At 39.5% G+C, this 21,544-nt stretch overlaps 1 protein-coding gene across 1 annotated transcript in view; it reads right to left on the bottom strand.

Moving 5' to 3' along the window:
* The window catches only part of LOC130386056 (opioid-binding protein/cell adhesion molecule-like), a 51,785-nt gene extending 35,966 nt beyond the window's left edge, over positions 1-15,819 (bottom strand). Inside the window, exon 1 of the mRNA XM_056594839.1 lies at positions 15,382-15,819. Within this exon, the coding sequence (XP_056450814.1) occupies positions 15,382-15,539 (158 nt within the window). The 5' untranslated portion in view covers positions 15,540-15,819. The remainder of the gene's footprint in view (positions 1-15,381) is intronic.
* Positions 15,820-21,544: the final 5,725 nt, after the last annotated feature.

The raw sequence follows: 21,544 nt of genomic DNA, 5'->3' as shown, positions 1-21,544 counted from the left end.
CCAATCAATTGAAAAAGCAAGCAATTGACCCAGCAACCAAATCAAACCAATGGATCAATCAGGACCTTTGTTGTTTATTTAAAATAAATGGAATCAGTTGCATTCCCTGATAAGGTTAAGAGAGAGACAGCAGTCATATAAAGATGTGGACGATATGTATGCATGTATATATATATATATATATACACACACACATATATATATATATTTTAGAGTTTTAGTTTCTAACTCAAATGAGCATATGACACAATGTGATAATGATGTGCACTTTAAAATCTGGAAAGGATTCAGACGGTTGAAATTAGTTTTGTATTTGTACCGGGAAGAAAACTTCCCCTGCTATAAGGAATATGGGACATCTTAAATGTCCAATCCAATCCTGTAACCCGCTAATGTTTATTTTAGGAAGAAAAATATGGGAACAGTCAATAAGTTATTAAGATAAATAGCTAAATAAATTGCTACCTCCTCATTTTATTGCTCTTTGCGTGGTAATAATAATAACATTTCAGTCTCGATTTCACTAAATGCCATCAATATCCATCCCTAATATTATCATCCGTCATTGACTATTGAAACCACTCTCACAGGATTGTTAGTTTTTAAAGTTGCCATAAACTTTAACTTCAGCTTTCACCTAGTGTCCTTGTATGCCCTGCACGTGGGCAAGTACATCGTTTTCAAACTCTTGGGTCTAACTCCTGGTTAACTTACTCCAGATGGTAGAAACAATGATGATTAAAATAGTCTGGTGGAACCAAAGTTGACAAGACAAAATCAAACAAATCTGCTAAAATACTTGTGATTGCCTAATTAAAAATATGGATAAAAGCAGTGGTTTAAAACTGGAAACAAGCAGATGGAGGAGAATGATACCTGAGAGGACACGTCACACAAATTCACACACATTCATGCACCCAAACACATGCACCTATTTTTGCACATGCCCAAACGCACACACACTGTGCATTGAGCAATAGTTTTTGAATAAAGGAAAAGACAACTGATGGGAGTTATGTGATTGTCAGTCACGTTAAAACAATTATTGTCTTCAGAGGGATCACTTTTGCACGATTGCTTGATGTACTTGGGTTGCGTTGGGAATTACGATGACATTCATCTGATCATTTATTATTTGCACACTTTGCATCTCATTGTTGGGCAGATTATCGCTCAAAACCTCAGTGGATGCTCCTTAGGGATGGAAACGTTTCCTGCTTGCTATCTCCGTTAGACTCCATGATGAACCATCCCATTCTCCCACAAAATCATTTATGTTGATTAACAAAAACACGACATCCAGAATGATAATGACGCACCAGATCACACTTGGTGGTCGTTGGCAGACAAGACTGCATACAAAATGGTGGGCCTCTCTCTCCCCAGCCAGACCCATGACTACATACATCTCACTGCGATTGTGGCGAAGGAGTATCTATTTGTTAAGTTCAGATTAGTTTTTTACCCTCATTGAGTTTTATTTTCAACGTGTCCATTACACGTAGTTCATTATCGTAGCCCACAGGCTTGCTTATGGGGTTGTGGGGAGTAATTATAGATAAAGTACTGAGTGAACGAGGTGAATCGTGCATGCAGGTTTAAAAAGCTAAAAGACACAGATACACAAAGCTTGGCCGTTTATACTATACATACAGTATTCATATCTAGCGAATACACCTATACTTCAGCAATGAACACCCAATGATTCTCACCTTTATACACAATGTTCCTATGTGCATTAGAAAAAAATGATCATTATTAAGCAGGATCTCAACCGATAACATTCATGTTAGTTTTGGAGGTGCAAGCTAAATAAAAAAAGAATTTACTTTTGTTCCCTTACGCGTTCCATAAATAGATTAAGGTTGCTAACTTTGACAGACTAAAAAGACAAAATTGACGAGGAAACAATCGTCAACAATACTTTTGCTGTTCGTAGCCAGCACTCAGAAACAATTTTCTGTATACTCTTAAACTAAGAAGTTATTGTAAACTCTAAAATACAAATTTACATTGGGTTTCAGAGCTGTTTTTTTATTATATTCAAGCAAAGTGTATCTTCTATGCTATGTGCTGATATTGAGGTGGCAACATGCCAACGGTATTGAATAATGATGAAGGATAAGCCAAAAATGCAAAGGAGTCTTAAGCGATGACTTAAGACATATTTTATCTCAAGTGGTCTACCTGAGAGAAGGTGGGAATGTGATGCAGGAGTGCACTGCAACACCCCGACTTTGTTTCAAGGAGTCCCCTTGGTAATTGAAAAGACAAAAAACTTCAATGTGTTGAGTCATCTTTTATTTATAGAATAAAAGCCCCCCCGCTTTTTCTAATTGAAAGGCAGCTCTTTTACTAACTGCTAGACACCAAGCAAGGTTCCAGCCACTAAGACTTGCAGCCAAGATTGTATCTTTATGTCCTTCTACACCCATTACCTTTTATGTAGGCAGATGCTGCGGGAACAGAGCACGACATAGCGTAACTTAGCCGTACTTGCTGTCACTCTCGCTGCCAGAACTTCCATAACAAAATTGGCGGCTACGGTCACTCTAGGGCTCGGCTAATGAGGAGTTTTCCAGCTGGAACGAGGCCATCTTCCAGTGACCGTCCTCCCGGTTTATTCAGAAGGCCATTAATTCATCAATAAATACAGGCAGCTCAAACTGATCAGACCGAGTGACCACTGTACACCACAAGACTGAATGCTGATTTCCTCAGAGAAATAAAATAAAACCTTGCAGCGACTTTCAGTCCAGCATTGATAACACAATGCATAACCAGCGAAGTCCACAGGCTGTGAACAGTTAAGATGTTGAAAAGTACCTCCGCAAATACATGGCAGTTACAAATGAACTATTGTTTCTAGCACTTCCTCTCTCTGCCTCTATTAGCTGTTACGTACAAGGATTGTCCATTTATCTACCAAAACCACATTAACTATCACAAATAGGTCAGAACAATTTGTTCATTCATTTACTGAAGTCAAGAACATATTTCCATCTATTTATGATCTTTTACCTTTCGAATGGTAAACATTTCTTCAATGCACTATAATAAAAAAAAATGCTTTTTCTTAGTGAAAAGGTTCAGGGCTTTAACGACCATAAAGAACACTGATGTCGTGTCCTCTATATTTTATCTTAATGGTCCTTTCACTAAAAGGTATCTTCAATTAAAATTCCAACTCAGAGAGAAAAGCTGCATAGCTCGACCTAACCCGCCAACCATGGCCTTGATTCTGTTCTGCTATGTCCCGGATCGTTATGCTCCTGCATTAATGTTCAGAAGTACTATGAACTAAAGGAAAAGGAAAAAGGTTTTTTCGGATTTATCATTCTATTTATTATTGAAATCTTGGATTAAATGTTGAATGAAACGGAGACAGAAGTACTGTAGGATAATAGTTGAAAATAATGTACTAATGAGATATCCTATTAGCACATTACTTGTACAAATGGGATGCATATATGGATAGGTCACATAGGATACATATGTTGGCTGTGTGATCTAACATCCTTTTTGTTTTCGAAAAAAATTATTCCATTCCATGTCAACAGTGTTGTAATGTCTGGAGCCCTTCTAATTTGCCTGGTGGGAAATCCATGTCCAATTAAAAAAAACAAAACATTATGCATATTACAATGTGTTATTTCATGCAAGGTTTTCTTTGTGGATCCTAATGGCCCTGGCTATTTTAGAGGTCTGCTAGGATTTTTCAATGATCCTTTACGGTGAGATGGTGCAGATTAGTAGAGATTAAGCACATAAGAACCATGCCATGTCCAAGCCATGTTGGATATTAGCTTAAACTCTAATTTCCCATATCCGTGCCATAGTTACAGAAACCATAATCCCATTTTCTTTGGCATTCAACTTTGACAAGGTTTCAGGTCATCTAAGGTCTAGAAAGCGGTTGGAAAGGTGATTATAAGTCGACTTTGCTTTGAAAATTGTCTGCTCAGCTTTTGTTTATGTATTTATGATACTCATTTGCAATTGACATGGACACACATTCTTAAGCATAGCATGTTTGTGTGTTTAAAGCTTTCCACTTGCAAGAATTGTTTTCATCCAGAACCATTAAACAACTCAACAACATTTGTACTTGTTAACTCTATAGCTGTTATTTGCTTGAATGAGGGCAGATGGTAACATTACATTGTCATTGTATTAAAGATAGATTACTGTCTTGACATGATATTCTGCCAAACATTTGCTGAGCAGATTTCTGAATTTGAATCAGATTTACAGTATCCCTTTGAGTTAATAATATTCAAAAGAAACATTTTTCACCAAATTAAATTGCTGATTTATTTGTCAAACCATCTCATCTCTTGCAAACGTTACACATTGACATTAGGCCAACATGACAAAACAGTTTAACAGATTTAAGAAAATGTATACCATTGTTAATTGCTACTCTATGTTCGGAATGCAATTTTAGGCTTAATTTTCAATTCAAGGAAAATATGTTGCCATCCATGGATGAACAGAGAATATTCCCTGGCAAATTTTGCAGACAGATGCACTAAACTGACTTGAACAGCATGAACTTTCAGACCCAGTGGCATACGTGGAATTGCATGGGGTATATACAGGATCACCGAAACCCAATTGATTAAAAGGCTATGAACCATCTGCCACATCTTGAAGGCTGCACAAAAAGATTGATGATGTTTATCATGTTTCTATAAAACTCCAATGGTGGTTTAAGAGCCATCACATAACTGGCATCTCGATCGATCGCTACAAGATACAAGCTAAAGATAAAAGCATGACGTGTGTGTGTGTATGTGTATAAGTGTCTGTCTACGTGAATGTGTACATGTGTCTGTGTGTGTGCATGTGTTTATCTAGTGAGCAGGAATTGTAGCATCTGCTAGCAGGCCCCCTGCTTCCAAGCATTGAAATGGTTACTGAGCGCCCTCATCTTAAATTCAAATAACAAATATGGTATAGCCATTGTCAGTGATGCTCGGACTGGTTTTGTTTACAGACGAGCTAAGTGAAAGCAGTCGATACCGACTACAGCCTGAGCAATTCTGCGTCTATGCCATTTAAATGGACATCATAGATAGAAGGCCCGCGATGTCTTTGAGATATGGATCTCACTGACTCCATTCTGTTCATTACTTTGGACTCTGCTTGGCCGAGATAAGAAAGCGTTTGTTGTCTCTGCAAGGTATCTTATATTAGCTATAAATCATACTCTGATCCATGACTTTCTAGCATACTTCATCCAACCATTATCTAAGCACATATACTCTACCAATATCTATATCTATATCTATATCTATATATATAGATATAGAGAGAGAGACACACACAGACAGACACACAGACACACACACAAAAACTCACACACACACTAAATATATTGCATGTTTTTCAATGACAATCTATAAGAAATTAGAGGAGAATTAGAAAAAAAGGGAATTATACAATTCTACATAACATACTATCAACTAGTGATTTGGATGACTAGGAAGAGTGAACCAAAATGAAATATTCAATATTAGTTTAACTTCATCCGAGGATTCGACCCTCGGCAGAGAAATTACGAAGGGGAAAAGGGAATACATTGTATCAAGTGGCAAGGCTGTGCTTGTACCTCTAGAGGGGCAAACAAACAGAGCAACTAATAGTATATTATTTTTTTCTTCAGGGCTGTGTGAGTATGTGAAATTATAATAACCTCTGTATTTCTTATCTCATTCACAGAGAGCATGCAATTTTCTGCATAACACATTGGTATTTAACTATTAACAAATAAAAGATTTAGTGAATTAAATTCCATTAAAAAAAATCCTAAAAATGCATTTAAGCTTACACCTAAAAAAAATGCCAATTTTCTTTAATGCATTACCGAAGATTAAATAAAAGTTCATGTTCAATATCTAAGGTTGTGTAAAACCTCACAAAACTGGATGAAGCTATATTTGATAAGGGTGGGACATTGTCATCAATTCAAATGAGGACTGAGATGGAAACCATGGACAGAAAAATGACACTTCTACTTGTTAATTAAACATAGTGCACAGAGTCTGTGTGTCTTAAATCTCAATATTCTTTATGAACATGTGAATACTGTGTCATTCCTTTCCTCTTCAATCGATTTTAACAGAGTAGACACATGGCCCATGCCAGCTATGTCTTATAGACTATATTAACACGAGCATGCAGTAGAATACATAAAAGTCACGCAAACAGAAAGCAATCTATGACAATGCTGTCTTAAAGTTTAGACACTGTGCTACAACATAACAACTCAAGCTTTGCAAACCTAATGATGCAGAGTGTAGCCATTTTTTAAGTCGAGAACAGCGGAGGCACTGATCCAGATTGGCATGGCTCATTTAATGCAAGGCATCAGGCTGGCTTTAAAGCTGGAATATTTTCTCTAAAATAAGCCGTAGAGTACCCAAATCAACACCCATGAAGGAGACCATGTCCTTGTATCTGAGCTAATTTTACCAGATCACAACTTTGCTGTTCTATTTAATTTTGTCCAGTAAAATGTGCCACCTGTGAGGTTGACAAATTAGTTCGCGGCCCTTTTTTAGACAGACAATATTGTTGACATTGAGTGCCCTCAGAACTTCTTCAGTAACAATAAGTCAAATTCAATAAATACATGCATCGACATATTTTGAAAGCATTTCATACATCACTGAATAGGCATGCTATATATAGCGTTCTTCAAGCACGCAACAAGATTCAACTTTAGCTATGAATACAAGATGGTGTTGATTCATTGTGTTTAGGCCCTGAGCTGCATTATTTCAGTCTTTTGTGTCTGACAATGTTCAGCTGGTCTGGAATTTGTCAAAATAAGCGTCCAGAAAGGAAAAGCCTGTAGCATCAGATTCCAATGGAAATCCATCCCAGTTGGGCTGACTCTGACAACGATTTCAGCTGACAACAGCAAGCAGAAGATGACAACTAAAAGCTGTAAGCCTTGCTAGGCTTACAAAATGGGCTAAGTGATAGCATCTATTAACATGGTTCCTATTTTCCTTTTTAGTTTTCAAGCACAGACACGGTATACTTGTGGAATAGCGTAACATCACTAAATCATAATGTATCGCTTTGATACAAAGGAATACGAGTACATTTTTGTATGAGAAGTGAGTGTAAAAAAAATCATGGAATTCCCACCTAAATTAATTCCCCAAGAGGCCCCATGAAAAGTCCCAATGGTTTACAGAGTGGCCAATGTGTCAGAGGCCTTGGACATCTGTCCTGTTGCATGACATGTATCAGTGTTGAAAACATATAACCCATTCATCTGCTACAATAACATAATGGGTTTTGAACTGAGCTGACGGATCTGAAGAGCAGGCACTTCACAACACTACTCTTTCATCAGGACGACTCATGTATAATTAATAATTAATCACAGTTCACCGTTGCATCATACAAGGAAGTGTGATGTCTTGAAAAAGAGCTTTGTCTTGGATTGTTGCACTTCTTGATGTCTGGCTTGTTACGCACATTGGACTGTAAACAAACACTAGCCAACAGTAGTGTAATTAAACATGCATGGCCATGATGTCTCTGACCCTCTCTGAAGTCAAAGTCCTGTCGCCCCTCCAGCGCAATATATCAAAAGCCAAGGATTAGTCACCATCCGGCATCTCATTGTTGAAACAGCTCTAGCTCTGGACCTCCATTCCATCATTCACGAGACCATGCTGGCTTATTATTTTTGCAAAGTTGCAAAGATTGGAATTTAACTGGTGTGATAATGGCACCCGTCTTCTGTTTAATTTTTTACAGATTACCCCCATTCAGAGTGAAGTAAGTGAGTCATTCATCAATATTATCACCTTCCGTGCCATAAAATAAGGGAATGTGTTCCTTCCTTCCTCCGAGATAATAAGGATGGAGGAGAGATACTGAAGTGCAATTTCAGCCTCTGTTGTTGCTTGAGCCTGGATTCCCATTTACAACACGGTTGATCTTCTATCATTCATTTTATTTTAGATTAAAGCCCAAAAAACCTGTTAAGACATATGTTGCATAACAGAGATGCTCCTGTGCCTTCCTGTCTTTGTCTGCGAATGCAGATAAAAGAGTGCTTTGCTCAGGTGACATGCCAGATGGCTTGGGCTGATGGCTATCATTTGAGATTATTTGCAGCTCTGAAAGAATGTATGTTTCAAGCCCCATATCCACATGCGAAACATGCAAAAAAACAGCTGAATTTTTTTTTTTTTTTTTTTATGAACCGAAGATACCTAACCCTAATATCCCAAATTTAAGGAGGCCCATGCCTTATTTAATCATTATATTAAAACTTTTGCTTATATCCACCTTGGGTCCTTCTTGGCATTAGACTAACTAATGGTGAGGCCTGGCAGGTGGTGCAACAATGCTGCACAAACGTTATTATGCCAGAAATAATGATGAAGGAAACGAGGAAAACAAAGACTTCGATTTTCCAATGTTGTTCTTACCTCCCAAATCAAATAGCTGGGGAACATTTCAGATTACTTCTGAAGCCTTATTACAAGGGCAATTGCTCTCTCCGCTAGCTTGAGTAATCTTCTTCGTGCCAAACCCATTGTCCCAGCTCTGCCATTTTGCAATCAAGTGCAATTTTGACATGTGTGATTAATAGGCTAGAATCACACATGCAAAATCTCATGCTAAACCCTCACATTGTGTGTGCAAACAAACCAAAGGCACGTGCACACATGCACTTTCTCCATCTCTCTCTCTCACTGCCCCTTCTCGCACACTCTATTTGACTCACTTTCGCTCTATTTCTCTCAAGCACAGACACACATGCACATATACGGACATACACATATAAATGCACACACAGGCAGGCACACCAACACACACACAAAAACACAAAGTTACTCATAAATGAAATACGAGATGTAGACCCAAACTATTTGACGAGCATTTGATGAGCATTTCCAACAGCAACAGAAACAACATGACCTTTTTAGATTACCATCACTGTAATCCTAATTGTATGTTGAAATGGAAAAGGACTGAAAGTGTGTTTGGAAATCTCTCCAATGCTCAGACATGTGACCGCTCCCTACCTTCCTCTCACCAGGTTGCATGTTTGGTGACCGTGAAGGGTGGCTTCCCCCACCCTCTGGAACTCCCTGCTGATTATTGTTTTTAACGCTGGGTCAATTAGCTAGAATGATTTTCTATTGTAAAATGCGTAAAAATGCTATTTACCCTGATTTGATTATTATTGTTGTTATTTTTGTGTACGATTACACAATAACAATATGAATTATTATTATCACTAGAATAGTAATTAGTGGGATGATCATTAGTATTATACCTAGTAGTAGTAGAAGCAGTAGTAGTTGGTAGTAGATGTTGTATTAGTATAATGGAAAGTCTTCCATTACTAGCTGTGTCAACAACAACTCTCTACGAATGCATAGTGCAATCTGCTGCAAGCATTTGTCCACAGCATTGTGATCAAGGACATATTTAGAGGAATTACGTCGCATGGTCCAGTTGAGGTTGTTCATCTCTGGAAGGTCACCACTTTGGCAACAGTGAATCATTGCAGAAGCCACACACATAATTTCCCAGCCTCGCTCAGACGATGCCTTTTTCCAATATCTAGTAGTCAACACCTGACAACTGCAATTTAAACAGAATACTTCCAGCAAATTGCACTTCCCAATTGCACAAGTCAACCGTCTTCATCTGTCACCTGCCACATCTGTTTACATGTCTTCCCCCCCTTCCAAATACCAAATAAATTAAAGATTGGGTTCTGTTGAACTGAGACATTGATAGAGGCCAACCCTGTATCTCTGCGGCTGTAGTGTCTAAGAAAAAGTGATATACACGTGCATGTCTATTTACCATTTGATGAGTCAAAACTAATTTGATACCCAACTGGTTGTTATTGTCGGAGAATGTGTTCATCGTCTGGCCAATTCCACCCAATTTGCATGCAAGGTTGTCGCATTTTAGTTCTTCCTATACTGCAAACTGCGCCAGTGTAGCTCACTGTGGCTATGGATCTGCATTTGCAGTCTGTCTTTCCATTAGCTTTAAAGCTCCCGCTGTCTTCACCGCATTGATTAAATGTGACTCACTTGCTCTCCAGGTAAGTTGTTTCAAGCAATCCCTGTTCCATTGCACGCAATCTTGCTGCCCTACTACACACTTTCATATTCATATTGTGGTGATTATGTTTGTTTCCAGCAACCTCTTCGGAACGATTGTGATAATTCATGGTGTGATATTTTTGTGCAACACAATACATATTCCGATTTGTTCTATGTCTTTTAGCCAAAAGCACATATTTTGGGTTCATATTTGTAGCAAAACGTAGCAAAACATCGTATTAGACTCATAACGATTCTGAGCAGGAAAACACTTAATTATGAATTCAAATCTCTCCAGACATTATTTTGTCCTGATGTGGTCGGGTGTCTTTGGCTTTACCATGATATAACTAAAATATAAGTATGTAATTGATAGATTCAAGAATCAAATTGACCAAGATCCTGTTTTTTTTCGACAAACACTACAGGGTGTAAAACCTTTCCAACTAAAAAATGTGCGCCTCTCAACATGGTTGCAAATCAGTCAAAATACAATCAGAAGACGCAGGACGCAGGCTGGAGGCTTCGAAGCTTTGTCCTTCCAAAACAAATAATTAAAAGACTGTCTGGATCCAGAGCAGTGGATAGTGTCAATGAAGCCTAATATTCCTGTCGCAAATATTTATCTTGTTAAGCCCTTTGAGACTGTAATGGTGATTAAGGGCTATACAAATAAAATTGAATTGAATTGAATTCCTCTGAGGATGTTAGATATTACTGTGACCATGATTTAAAGAAACACACAAGACGGCCCTACACATGTCCTAGTTACAGAGATGATTGCATCTCAGCCACTGGATATGATGGATGAAGTTAATCTTGAAACAAAGGTGAACGGCCAAACACAGCTTTGCGGAGAAAGACAGAATTGCAAGCCGCCATTTATTTTCTGTGAGATAGAGCTAAAAACCTTCAGATTAGCCTCCATGATGTGAAAGAACTAGCTTTCACCAGAAGAAGTTCTGTTTGGCTTTATATAGCAATGCTTGGCTCTTGCTGGAGGTAAGATGTCTACAAGCTGGATGGATACAATATGTATAATTCATCAATGTATTGTAATACTAATATAGCTGGAAGCGGAATTGGACTTGTGAAGATAAGTAGGCTATTATATTATTTGACAAGTATATCAAAAATCCTAATATTCAACAAATAACCTTTAGATTTAGATCCTGACCATATAGATCCATTGTCCTGTTTTTGTCAATAGGTGTGGTAGCTTGAATGCAGTGACCTTTTCAAACAGAATTCAGTTACTAAGCAGAGACTGCTAGGCAGTATAGTAATGTAAATGGATCAACAACAATCGGACACAATCAATAAAAAACATTTCCTAATGTGTACATAATGACAGTAATACAAAGCCGGCTGCATGAAACATTCATCCATATTCATGTCCATGGCTGGGCTTTTACATTGATCAATTCAAGCTGCTAAAATGTGTCAGCCAATTTCATTTAATTGCCATAATAATAGCATCCCACATATCATAGATGCGTTTGCTGGGGCTGAAAATGTTCCATGAAGATTTGTAGTCTCATCACTGTGCTAACCTTTAAATACATTTCGGTTACTTGAAGTCCAAAAATACAGCTTGCAGCACAACTCTTTCTCTAACAGTCACAGTAGAGCGGTGTGAAAACAGAGTGCAAGAGCCAACCCCCATTCAATCACAATCTAGTGTATGGAGACAGTTTTAGTAATGGGTAGCGTCCGAGAGACGGTGAAGAGTTGGGATTCAGGCTCAAACTTTGTTCTGACCTGAGTGGCAGCCGTCAAGTAATGGCAATCAATCAATATTAATCAATCAATATCTTTTGTCAATATGGTGGTTCTATACTTGTCCATCATCATTGATGCAACTCTATAAACCGAGTTTGAAACTATAGCAAATTGCATCTTCTCGGTTGCGTTTTCTTTTGGCCATTGTTGAGGAAACCAAAACAAAGAAAGGCTGTTTTCTCTGCCATGTTCCCCTATTAGGGTGGTCTTTTTATAAATAAGGGTCCAGGATTTGGCAAGAGTCTAGAGAGAATTAGAAATGATTTGTGTGGTCACAGGAGGCCGGTACTTTGCGTTGACATATGGTTGGAGACATCTAATTTCAGGATTGAGCTAGATCTGAAGTGGATTGGACACGCAACAAAGCCAAAGTGATTTGAAATGCAGCTTTCTGCTGACAAACACGGTATCAACATATGTGCTAGCACTTGGATGAATAGGCTTCTGTGATGAAACTGCTGTTCCCTTTTTCTATACGAGACTGCAACAAGTCATAAGACTTGAGGAAATGGGAGTAAATTATAGTGCCTTTGGTTTCCCCTTAAATGTCACTCCTTGGTACTCTCTCAATGCTTTCGACCTGAAAGTTCTTGGTTGCAGATGGACTTGTATTTTGAAAGTGGTGTCTCCTGTGGTATATGAAAGAAGTGCCAGCGCAGCATAAATCCGCAAGTCCTCCAAGGGTATTCTGGTCATTTCTGCAAAACATGCCCTACTTATCTTACAGCAGAGATCGACCTTCTTAGGATGTGGAGGAAGTGCACACGCAAAGGCTGTAGCAGCAAGTACTTTTTGTTTCATTTCATTTTGTTAAACCTAATGTTGCACACTCTGTTATTGTAGAACAAGGTGTCTAAGTATAAGAAAGTTGTCATGTTGTATGTGTCTTGCTGTCTTATCTGGCTTTATTTTCTTGGAAATTCAAGAAAATAATAAGAATTAAAGGATATAATCATTTTCATAGTCCATTGTTGCTGAGATATATACGTGTGATTTAACGTAGGTGGAGACAACAAATTGGAGTAAATAGTTGTGAAGGACTTAAAGAAGAAAAAGTAGGACACTTGCAATCAGCAGAGCATGCATTTGCTGGCCGAGGGTGACAGGAAGGTGTTGCCACTGATGAGTATTAATGATATCAGAGAAGTGCGCAGAGACGGGCAAGAACGCTGGCGTTGATGAACGCGGCCGGCCTACACTGGTGGTGGGGTTCTAGTTGAACAGCGCCACAGCACACAGGTTTCTGGATATTAAACATTAATGAGCAGCCCTGTGATTTATGACAACATGAAGAGGCTGTAACCCAACTGGTGCAAGATGGATGTCCACACAGTGCTCGCGAGGGGAGAGTGATGCAACCCTCCTGGGCTGGGGAAGAGGGTGACACCTGAACTTGAAAGGATATCCCAGGGGACTGGCAGATATAGTAAGTTAGATCATTGCATCATCGTTATAAAGATTAATGGGTCATGTGAACTTTTTATTACCCAGGGCATTGGCAGACTTGAGAGATTCTTTTCAGTTTTAGTGCAATAAACTTGTTCTATTTCACAACTATTATTTTTTCAGCGAAGTCATACAGAAATGTGTAAATGTATTGATATAGTTTTGCTTGGTTTATCAGCCAGGCCTTTCATGTTAATGAGCCGTGTTCTATGAAATAGCATCCTTTGCACGATAACTGCCTTATGGTCAACACATTACAGGATTTTACTATATTTGAAGATTTTTATCTATTGTTTGGATTTAATATTTTTCTACATAATCCCAATAAGACTTAATAAATCAGAATGTATAAAAATGTAATGGTTGCAAGTGGGTACACCGAGACAGCTCTGTAGCAAGCCATATTTTTTGTGGTTAAACTATCTGGTCACGCCTCAGTGTGTAGTGATACTATATTGAGCATGTCCTTGTTTCACCTACAACCTGCCACACCACAGTAAGCCAGAGACCCTCAACAGGGGTGCCCTGCTGACAACAATCTCTGTGTCTTTTAACACGGTTCACATTAAAGTCATTGACCCAGATGCCAATCAGTGTGACATGGTTAGCACACTCTGTGTCTTTGCTGGGGCTTTCCCTCACCCTTCCATTATAACCTGCTTCTACGTATACGTTGTGTGTCTGTGTAAAGGCAATACGCTATGAAACAAGCCGTTTATAATTTAATGCATTTAAATGAATGATTCCAAGTCACAATTGATTACCGGCAAGCATACCACACATAATTCCTGTCAAATGGGGAATACAGAAGCTTGTGAAGCGTTTGCAGTGAACAGGCCAATTACGCAACTGCATTGCAATATACAGCCGTGTTAGCAATACTGCCTCAGACCTACAGGGTCCTTGGAACTGGCCTTCAGTGTGTTTGTATGTTCTGTCTGTGCTACCTCTTGGCTTTTTTTTTCCAGGTGTCCCAGGTTCACCCCCCAATCCAGGGGACATTTATGTTAGGTTAATCCCCCATTGCCCTGGAGCGGGCACTGGCTGTACACCTGTATCACACCCTAGGGTGCGCCCCACGGCTGACCACTGCGATGGTTAAATGCAGAGAACACATTTCATTGATCTCCCAGGGATCGATAAAGGGTGTGTATTTGTTTTTGTCTTGAACTCTGAGGGGATTAGTGTACAAACGACATAAACATTCTTTGGAATGCAGTTTGGTGTACACAAGATGTTTTCTTGTTCTCTGCTATTGGATGTTAAACGTGTTTTAATGGGATCAATTTTTGCCAGCCATAAGTCAGATTTCCATTATTTTTTTATGTTTTTCTTACATAAACTGCCTTTGAAAATTGGGTTTACATGAAGCATACATTCGTCTAATGATAGAGCTGAAGATGAAAGACACATCTTCAGTCTGAAAAACATCTACAGAGAAAGCACCACGTTTATGTACAATTGAGGACATTTCCGAGAGATATCTCACCAGTAAAAATACAGTAGAAAGTAAACAGATAACAAGAGTGTAATTAGGGGGTCTGATATGATCCAATACCCTTAATACACCAATCTCAGTTTTGGTACTGATTTTCTAGCAGTGTTATTGCAACGGCGCGTTTCACATCCTTTAACGCGATTTTAATGCAATTGGTATCTGGTCTGAACCGGCTATTCAATAACCAACAGCCTTCTAACGCGGTCAAGTTGAAATAAAACATCCACTGACATGGTAGGCTGCATTCAGAAATGTCATAAGGCTCAGGCGCTGAGCATCCCCGGATCAATAACCTTCAAGGACAATATTAAAGATGTACACTCGGGAACAAAATATGCATTCATGTGCAGATCAAACACAAACATTACAAGACTCTTTTTCTTCAAAATAAAAAAAAGAATATGAATAGCCTTACAATACGAGCAAGGCCCAGTGTGATGATTTAGCCTCTATTTAAAAACACACAAACAACACTTGTTAATCGGATGAATACCAACACACCAGAGTCAGCACGACGTGCGGATCAATATGACGCACTGGGAAATGACTTACTTTAGGACGGCGCTGTCCCCTTGTCTCACGGTGATGTTGTCCTTTAATAAAGAGTCCCCGCTTCTTGCCGGAACTCCTGCAGGTATAAGGAACAACAATTTTAGTCCGAGGACAACAAGGCATTTACCGGGCACGGCGAAAAAGCCACCAAATCCCATTTTGACAATGCGCAACTTCCAAGGGAAAACTTGAAGGGTATTCCTCGAGTCGTTCGGCACAAACGGAGAGAGAGAGAGAGAGAGAGACCGCAGATGAGCACCACGAGACGCAGTTTGGTTGCAATGTGTTCCCCCAAAAGAAATAACGAGCGACACTGTCTCCCGTGTAAATGGAGAAAAAGTGACTCTTCGCTTTGAATGTCAGCCGTCGGGTTACTTTTACGCTCGCAGCGAACGTGTGGGTACTATTGCGCTGGCTTGAGGCTGAAGATAAACAGGGGATCTCTTCGGAGGATTGCAGACCGTCCCCCCCCCCTTTTGCTTCCAACTGTAATTGCCGTGAAATGGACGCTCGCGCCGAGATGCATCAGCCAAGTCTCCTCGTTTTCTTTAAGGACGTCGGGTGTGGGACGGGTTCAGTCTTGAGACAAGTGCAATCCAACGGGCGGAATCACTCCAGTGTCTCCGTTCATTTCAAATTCAAAAGTGTCCTCTGCGTTCAAAAAAACGACCCAGTTCGATTAATAAACCAGGAGGTGGAATCACTGCACGAGACTGTGATCTTTTTTAGCGCGCGGTAATCAGCACTCCGCAGTGCCCTCGTGCGCGTGTAAACTCACTGTCGTCCGCACGCGTGATACTGCCCGTATGTGTGTATTGGATTTTTTGGTTACACCACCCCCTCCCTTCTCCTTCCCCTCTCTCTCTCCCGCTTTTCACCGAGTTATGTGATTCTTTATTCCCACGCCACGTGAGTCCATCATCTTCATATCACATCGGACATGTCCCAAAGTGCAGTTAACGAGTTGGAGTAGCGTGTTATAGTTCTCTTTTTCCCCATAAATAGCTGCTGTGCGAAGTTGGCAGATTTGATTCGGTGTTGTCATGTTGTTTACCGTCGCTCGTTAACGCCGCTGCCTCTTCTGTCACATCATGTTATATACGTGCATGTTGGGGACGCTATCTAGGGGGAAGAAGTGGTACATCGTTGTGCATTCCCACCCCTCCGGACCTTCATGAGGAGACTCATCATGACTTAAGCATACGTTGAACATATTTAAGGAGGGCATCATGGCTGTCAATTGTAAGATGCTTCCACTGGAAAAGAGACTGGTGTTGTCTTCCTTGTAAACATTCAATGTGTTGTTTACATTTTTTATCAGACATTTTGAAAGCATCTGCAATACAACTGTTTACCAGATGAGTTATAACCTCAAATGATTTGGCTTTCAGCAGATGGGATTTAGAGGCTGAGGCAAAACAGCATAATTCTCTGGAATCTAATTTCACAAGATGTATAGGCAAATATTCATGAGGATTGATTAGGCAAATCCCAGGATATGGAGGTCACTGTTTGTTTTGACACAGAAGCAACCTCTTTGTGAATAGACCAAGCCCAATTTCAATTCAAGGTTGTTATGGTAGGGGTTAGGATGGGCTGGGCAAGGGAAGGTGGGCTAAGATAAGAGTTAATTAAAGTGATATCTGCCCCAGATGCAAACAGCAGTCTTGACAACATGCACATCTTAACGCTTTTTAAATTAAAAAACTCTTGCTGACCTCAGCGGAATCAAAGATGTGTGGTCTTAATTAGAGTGAAAGGTGGAGGAGGGTGAGGCGCTGAACCATTAGTGATCCCACCACCACCACCATCACCCCAACCACCACCACCACAACCAACTGCTAATGAAAATGTCAACATTTGGGACGGCGGACTCTTCCAGTTTTTCACAGGTGGACATCGTGTCTATGGCGATAACAATGCACGGCACCGATGATGACAAGAGATTAATAACAACCGCCACTGATTAAAACAAAGGCTTTTTTTCACCCAGCCGCAATCCATTATACTGGGAATGACATGAGGTCTGAAGACACCCGGCGTTCTCAGTGCTCTATGGAGGCCCAGGTGCGACCTGTGACCTTGCCGGCGAGCTGCTAGGTGCTAAGGCTCCCACACAAATAACCACTTAGGCACTGCAACAGCGTTGTTTGGCGGCTGGCCAGCGTGAATCGCTGATCGCTCGATGCACACGAGCTCGGCAGGATCTCGTGTGGAGTAGGAGAGAAAAAAGACCAAAAGGAAGTCTTTTAAGGGTGATGTCATGTGCAATTGTCGTTCCTCAAAGGCAAGGTATCCATTGTTCCACTGTCAAATTACGGAGCTAATCGATGTTTAAAATGTTTCGGATTTCGACCGATTTTTTTTATTTTGTAGAAGTGCAGATCCTAACCCTAACCCTATTATGGTAATACCGATCAAGTGGGGTTTTTGGAATAAACCTATGAACAGACTGTCAAATGCAAGCTGGAAACCCAACCACAAAGAGAGGGAAAAGTAGAGATTGAAACGCAACGTTTTATTCCATAGACTTGCAGAGCCTGCATCGACATGTTGCTAAGAAGTCCTTATAATCGGTTTCCAGTTCCACTTATAATGAAGAGACAGCAAACCCTTCCTAGGTTATCTAATCTGAAACAATTAAATCCTTGGATAATTAGCCCTTAACTACATGGATTGTTTGATTGGCAGGTTCTTGTTGTGTGGACCAATCTGATGGCGAACAAGTGAAAGCCCCAGTCAGTTGATCCATGAAATAGGTGTTTCAATTCAAACACTGATTTGACGCGATGGATCTGTGTATTTGGAGCCAGGGTTTGTGCCTTTGTTAAGCAGAGCCCCACCATGATTCCAACCTTGATCCCAGATAACATATCTGCTTAAGCCAAGACATAACACGCTTGTGTAATCAGATGTGCAAGTGCAGTTACAGCCCTTCAGCACAAATCTGTTTGTTATGTGTTCGCCTCCTTTGCAGTTGCACAGAGTGGGTTGGTTCTGAGATTTTGCGTATGATTCCTTGACATCTGCTCCCTCTTTATCCTCACAAAGGGTTAATCCTATGTTCATGAGTGTGTTCATTTATGCCACAAATGTAGTGTGTGGCATAGTGAAGGGATAATGCACAGTGTGTACATTGTACCTTTGCACCTTTGTAGGGTGAATAAAGACCACTCCGCTTCGTGTTGGAGACCCGCATCACCATGTCTGAGTTTATTTAGCAATGTCTCATACAACAAAAAACTGCTTTTTACAAGGCTACTTACCGAAAGATCTATAATTTGACACCAAATATTACAACAAAAACATATTTTATTGATTTTAAATTATTTAATTGCTTCTACTAAAATAAATTGTCTGTTGGAGTCTTAAGTCGGAACAGGCATGCTCCGCAAAAGTCTTTTCATCATAGCAGGGGTGCTTTCGGAAAAAACAGACAGTAGAAGGCCATTAATGACCAATTCGAATTGAGTATTCAACAAAGCTTCAACATCTTCAGATGTAGTTTTGAAAGTAGAATATATTCTTACTGTTTAATTCTCTTATAAAACACCCCGCACAGCCAATCTGGAATGCAAATACCGTGGTTCAATGGTTCAAGGAAATGTACTTTGCACAATGGGTATTCAGCATTTGGTTCAAGTAAAAACTTTTTTCCTCTTCTTTGTATCGGAGTGAAGACAACTAGACATAAAGTGAACCGTTTTCTTTCCATCCTTCTATCTTGATAGTGTCCAATCCAGGATTATAGCTCTAAATAGCTTGTGTAATCAAGTCTTCAAGATGGAGTTTGAACAATTACCAAGAGGACAAGATCTTAATAATCTTTCAGAGAGAGTTCGAGAGTGGGAGAAAAAGGGATAAAACTAATGAGCAGATAGATTATCTGTCATTATTAAGCTATGTTTACCAGCTGACCGAAAATGCAACTTTGTTTGTCCATAGTTTATCCACTATGCTTGCCAACGGAATATATATATTTTTGTAGGTATTCCTGCTGGAAGAACAAAGCTTGCAGTAAAACGAGTCTGCATTCTATTGAACATCTGTAGGAGAGACCCTGCTGTGGTTCTTGGTAAAAGCTGGTACAAGTTAATGAAGTCAGCAGTTTTGCTGCTTTATTGTCATATTTATTAATATTAAAAATAAGATTGATTTTGATTCAGCTGCTGTTCGAGCCCAAGGTTCTAAATATATTGTGACGATAATGACAAATTCAGTAATTTCCTCCCAGCTTTGCATATTTTTCTTAACGCTTTCATTCCATAGATACCTTCTGCTTATTTCAATGGGATCCGAGTGAGCTATTCCCATTCAGATATTACTGAAATTGAACTAATACCTTAAGGTAGAATGAATAAAACAGTCAGATCAAATGTGACGTTGACATATAGATGGCGGTTAAGGGAGTCGGGGAGATGTATCCAGATGAAAAGGGAATATTTTAAAAAGGGGGTCACGCACAATTTCCAAAACGGTTCTCCCACTTTTAATATCAGTAGAGCTATTTAATGGTTCCAGAATAGGCTTCAACTCCTTCAACTTCCTTTCCTATTATTGCTATAATTGTGGACTTTACCATCAATGCACACTGACTATGCTAGTACTAGAGTACTCTTCAAAGGACTTTTTTTTTTATAGAAAATGACCTGATCTACTGATCAACTTTGATGCTATCATTTTTTCATGTATGTAAATTATGTTAACACTAAGGTGTCTGTGTTGTAATCAAATGCAATCCAACCTTGCATCACATCAAGTATATATAGTGCCTGGTGAGACTTGATTGTTGATTGCACATATTATTTTGATTACTGCCCCGTGCAATTTATGTGTCCCATTAACTGCTTGGCACTCGAAAGAAATATGTAAATGACCAACATAAAAAAAACAAGCAGCATTCACATACATACACAACTTAATCAACAAAGTCCCAAGTTTGAGTTTAAAAAATCGCTTTGAAGTTGCTGAGGGTCATGTAGTTTGGTATGAATTTGTAGGCCCTTTTGTCTGCTCCATCATTATGAATGAACATTGATTTGCACGTAGGCGAAGGCAGCAAAAACACACACACGCAAACATTTCCCCGTGATTACACCGTGATTATTACCGTGATACAATACAATTTATATCCTGTGGTCATTTGGTAATGCTCCTTTTACTAATTACAAAAAATAATATATGTAAAATAAACCCCCTGTGGATGAAATGTCCAACCATTTTTTGTTTTACAAAAGCATTTATTTGGCATTTCAGACCTACTGCTCTCACACACATCTCCAACACTGAGCTACAAGTGAACTAACATCTGACACTGTTCAACCTGCATGGAGAGCCAAAATCAAATCCCACCTTTTTGCCCCACACCATATGTAATCCAGCTAACTCAATAAGATGATTGCTCGTCTGAATATTTTCACAACAGAGCCTGTAAAAGAGTTCACTTGTAGATTGTGATTCAGTCGTCGCTGTTTTTCTTTGGCCAACCAATTTCTGCTCTCACTGTCTAAAACACTGGAGGGCACAATTACAACTGGCAATGGAAAGGAAAATGTTGGCATTGAGAAGAAAAATGAGGTTAAATCTTGCTCATTTTTCTTATCTCCTGAAGTCCGATGAGCCTGGGAGTGTACAGTATTTCCCCTGATAAAAGCTAACACGATATTCAATTCAAATAAACAGTAATGCCAAGAACATTACAGGCCCCACAATCTAAACTTGGCGTTTATTTTATTGGGGATTTATTCCTTATTTTATTTATGCTCCAGCCAAACACAGGGATTTTCAGCCATGCATTCATCCATAATTATTTTTTTTTATTAAATGTGCTGCTTTAATTATGATTTGCACTATTTGAATATCACAGGGGGTTAGTGCAGATAAGATAGCAGCAGCCAGGAGCCAATGATTGAAGAGATTCCAGATGACATCACTCGATTAATTCCACACACTCAATCTTAATTAACTCTGCACACAGCCATTCAGACAAGTTTTGAGCTGGTGGGATTTGCTCTGTGGGGACGAGAGCTCAGGGCAGTCTCATTCACTATTCATTTCAGACGCATCCTTCGAGGTACCTTTCTCGGATCAAGATATCCGTCCGATGGCATTGATGGGATCCTGTCCTTTTTTCCCATCAATCAGGTTAGGGTTAAAACATCCA

Source organism: Gadus chalcogrammus, chromosome 7 (genome assembly GCF_026213295.1).
Source record: "Gadus chalcogrammus isolate NIFS_2021 chromosome 7, NIFS_Gcha_1.0, whole genome shotgun sequence".
In the NCBI taxonomy this organism is placed as follows: domain Eukaryota; kingdom Metazoa; phylum Chordata; class Actinopteri; order Gadiformes; family Gadidae; genus Gadus; species Gadus chalcogrammus.
The sequence above is the reverse complement of the archived record's forward strand: the minus strand, read 5'-3'. Positions and strand labels throughout refer to the sequence as shown.